The sequence below is a fragment of the Lutjanus erythropterus genome, chromosome 3 (assembly GCF_056507025.1).
Source record: "Lutjanus erythropterus isolate fLutEry1 chromosome 3, fLutEry1.hap2, whole genome shotgun sequence".
NCBI classification, from domain to species: Eukaryota; Metazoa; Chordata; class Actinopteri; order Lutjaniformes; family Lutjanidae; genus Lutjanus; species Lutjanus erythropterus.
The window spans coordinates 28,075,656-28,079,223 of record NC_139319.1 but is presented as its reverse complement, the minus strand read 5'-3'; the positions used below and the strand labels follow the sequence as shown (position 1 = coordinate 28,079,223).

At 36.4% G+C, this 3,568-nt stretch overlaps 1 protein-coding gene across 1 annotated transcript; it reads right to left on the bottom strand.

The window, feature by feature from the left end:
- Nucleotides 1-376: 376 nt before the first annotated feature.
- Nucleotides 377-3,568, bottom strand: LOC146330204 (uncharacterized). The gene is made up of 2 exons (XM_084713425.1): nt 3,435-3,568; nt 377-1,126 (listed from the first exon to the last, which is right to left on the bottom strand). Exon 2 carries the CDS (start codon nt 1,123-1,125, stop codon nt 730-732), a length of 396 nt encoding a protein of 131 aa, XP_084569551.1. The 5' UTR covers nt 1,126; nt 3,435-3,568; the 3' UTR covers nt 377-729.

Below are 3,568 nucleotides of genomic sequence, written 5' to 3'. Positions count from 1 at the left end.
CCGCTGTGTTTGACACACTGGGAATAAGCGAGAGCTGGTTATGGCATGAAAAAGTCCCAATCAAAAACCACTCATTCAGTTTATTTAAAACTGAAAATAAAATAATGGTCCTTTAATATTTGTTTTCAATGAATTATGATACGGTAAATGAAATACAGTGTTGTACAATGTCATATAATACAGTGTTTATTGTATTTCAGCTTGTTTCGTTTCTTTGTTTGATTTGTTTAATTTAGGCACTTTTCCATAGTTCGGGGTCTTCAGAAGATAAAGATATTTTATGCATACCAGGACAACAGGTCACTAAGCATCCACTTAGTGGGACTGTTTTTTTCATATTGGCATTTTAAATCTTCCATACTTATGGTCCTCAGAAGAAAAAAGAAAGTATAATCAAATCAGAACCTAAAACCCAAAGAGAGTTCAGATTTTCAGTTTGTTTGGGGGCCCCCTGGTGGCTAAAGGGCCCTACGCAACTACTTAGTTTGCTCACCCCTTAGGCGGGCTCTGCTCATTTGTTTGTTCTGCCCTTGATATTTTTCCCTTTTCATCTTTTGTTTCATGTGTTGCACTCATTTAACACTTCAAAGGGAATGCATATCACTTTGGGAAAGTGGCTGTACTCAATTACTTCTTACATAAATGAATCATGCAACATGGAGCATGTGTCAAAGCACGCTGCAGGGATAAAGTCATGAATCTGTTCGCCCTGTTAATCCCACCGCCAGCTCACAGGCCTGCAAACAGCAACTGTCCAATCAGCCTGTCCAGCAGGTTGTGGTTAGAACGCAGCAATGAGTCGCAGTTTGATTCGTCAGTTAAAGTAATCGATACGTCTGACAGGTCCACTGGTATCCAGGGTGCGTAGGTCCTCGAGGACTTTGAAAACATAGAAGGAGCCACAGGCGTAGCCCTTCGGCTTGTGCGCTCCATCCAGCGGCGGTGACCTCTGAGGGGCCCATGGAGAGGATAGGGAGCCGGCTGGGAGAGCTCTTTGATGGAGTCCACGTACTCCTCCATGGTGTGTGAGGAAAAACCCAGGTCTCCATCCTCTGTGTCACTCTCCTGCAGCTCATTGATGGTAGGAAGTCTATCCACTGTGGAGAGGAGGCATCTGGGCTTCATCCTGCAAACAAAAGCATGACCTTTAATGTTGCTTTTGTGAGATTGTGATGTGAACATTAAAGGTGATTCCCTCTTGTTTTTCAGAGGGATATCCTGTGCTCCTGTGAGTCACTTCCTCATTAAGACTTTAGCAGTCATGGCAGAATCAGCTGGATTTACTCTATGGGAGAAGCCTAGAAGGGCAATAGTCAAAATTTAGGAAAAAGCAATCTGTGATGTAAATTTCCTGATACAGAGTGACAAGTATTCAGGATATTTATCTGATTTTGGTCAAATATTGAACTAATAACCCCTCTCTTAAACATAATATGCTGTGGCCCAGTTTGAAATCTGAAAATTTGAAATGTAAGCCTAAACCTTTAAGATAGATATATTTTGATAATGTGACTCCGCTCCAAATATGGTGTAACACCTGTTGAACTAGGTCAGATAAATGAAGAATAGCTTGTTATTTAAATTCTATGACTTTGTTTTATTAAATATTTATATTATAAATATTATATATATATGATATAAATATTATATTTTTAATGGTCATTTCAAATGTATGGGAATCACAGATCTAAACATATGAACACAGTTTGGTTTCTGAATTTTGGGCAAAGAGAAAACTTTTCCACACTGTCACTTGTCTATCTCCCAGTTACACTGGAAGCTATGATGCCTATTCTGACACCATGTGTTGTTTATAGCTACACCAGTCCATCATGGAAAAGCTCCAGATGTCCTCTGCATTAATTCATACCCATCTCACCAAATCTATGGAAACTGTACACTTAATTAATATTAATTAATAATTAATTAATTAATTATTATTTATTTATTATCTCCGCCAGGTGTAAGCCAAGGGAAGATCATGTGATTGGTCAGATGTGTAAGTGTGTGCACGTGTGTGAATGTGTGTGTGTGACCAATAGGTCTCAAACTACTGTCTGTATTGCAGGACCCATCAGCCTAAAATTTTTAGGTACATTCGTGACTGAATGCTGAAGGACCTCTCATGGTCACAGTGATAGACATTTTTTGACAAACCTTGAAAAACCTTTATAAAGTCTGTTTATACCCTGTATGGACTACAATGGCTGTGACTATATGAGGCTGCAAGTCATCAACAACTGCTAGGCTAAAAACAAGGCTTATACCTACCAGCAATGTTGGGGGAGTGACTAGTGAAATGTAATTCACTTACAAAATACATGTAATTGTAATCTGTCACACTAAATTCCAGTTACTAATCAAAATGTTGGTGATTACAAAATCTTGTAATATTGTCTTTTGATTGCTTGGTATAGATCTGTATCAGTATGATACAAAAGTAGTAGTTTTTTCAGTATTATTTATTTTTTATTTTATTCCCTACTATGGAAAAACAATGTACAAAGTAATCGATGTGGAGTAAGCCAGTACAGTGAATGAAAAGACAAATATTTCAGATTTACTTTTTGATTAACTCAGTCTGTACCAGTATACAGAACATGTTTTACATGTAAAAGTAGAACAGGCTTAAAGAGACTCACAGGATCAAGGTAATATATGGATTTTTGTTTGCTTGCTTGTTTTTGGAAAGTCAAAAGTGTTTCAGTATTAAAGTAATATATAAAAAATTATAAAAAAAAAAAATTGTTGTATTTATTTTTTTTTCTTAAGACATCAAATAAGTATTTTATTGGAAAAGTCATATTATATAGTTTGAACTGAAATGTGACCAGGGCATACTATATATATATATATATATATATATATATATATATATATATATATATATATATATATATATATATATATGTGTGTGTGTGTGTGTGTGTGTGTGTGTGTGTGTGTGTGTGTGTGTGTGTGTATGTAGTCACAGTTTCCATAATCAGCTTTTTGATCATATGTTCTACAAGTTCTCTTTAAATTGAGCTGTTCTTTCAAGGACATTTCTCTGAAAATCAAAAAAATGCCTACTAAACTCTATTTTTCTTATAATTTGTATCAGATTACCCAATTCTTTCCGGAAAACCACTAAATACAATATTAATTTAAAAAAAAAGCATTACCATTTTATTTCGCTGCATGAACCCTGTTCATGCTGTCTGGAATAACATGATGATGCAGAAACAGAATCCTAGTTGAGAAATTCTGGGCCTGATTCACTGAATTACTAAATTAACTTAGAAATGGGTAGACTTTTCATTGTGCAACCTAAACTCCTAGTTGGTTGCCAAAACTCCCAAATTACCAGAACAAAAATAAGATCCTCAGTGGTAGATCCTGTTTAAGAGTACTAAAATGACTCTGTTTCCATTTCCATCCAAACACAGACTCACCTAGAAAACTCTCTGTGATTTGTCCTGGTGACAGGTTGCCTTATGACAGAAATTCCTTCTCAGTGTCTTCCTGCCTTCCTGTCTGCCGGTGCGCTGTTGTTCTCCTCTCTGTTTTCACCCAGGTTGCCAACAGT

Coding starts and splice junctions, on each gene's coding strand:
- LOC146330204 (XM_084713425.1), bottom strand. CDS start 1,125: ATGAAGCCCAGATGCCTCCTCTCCACAGTGGATAGACTTCCTACCATC.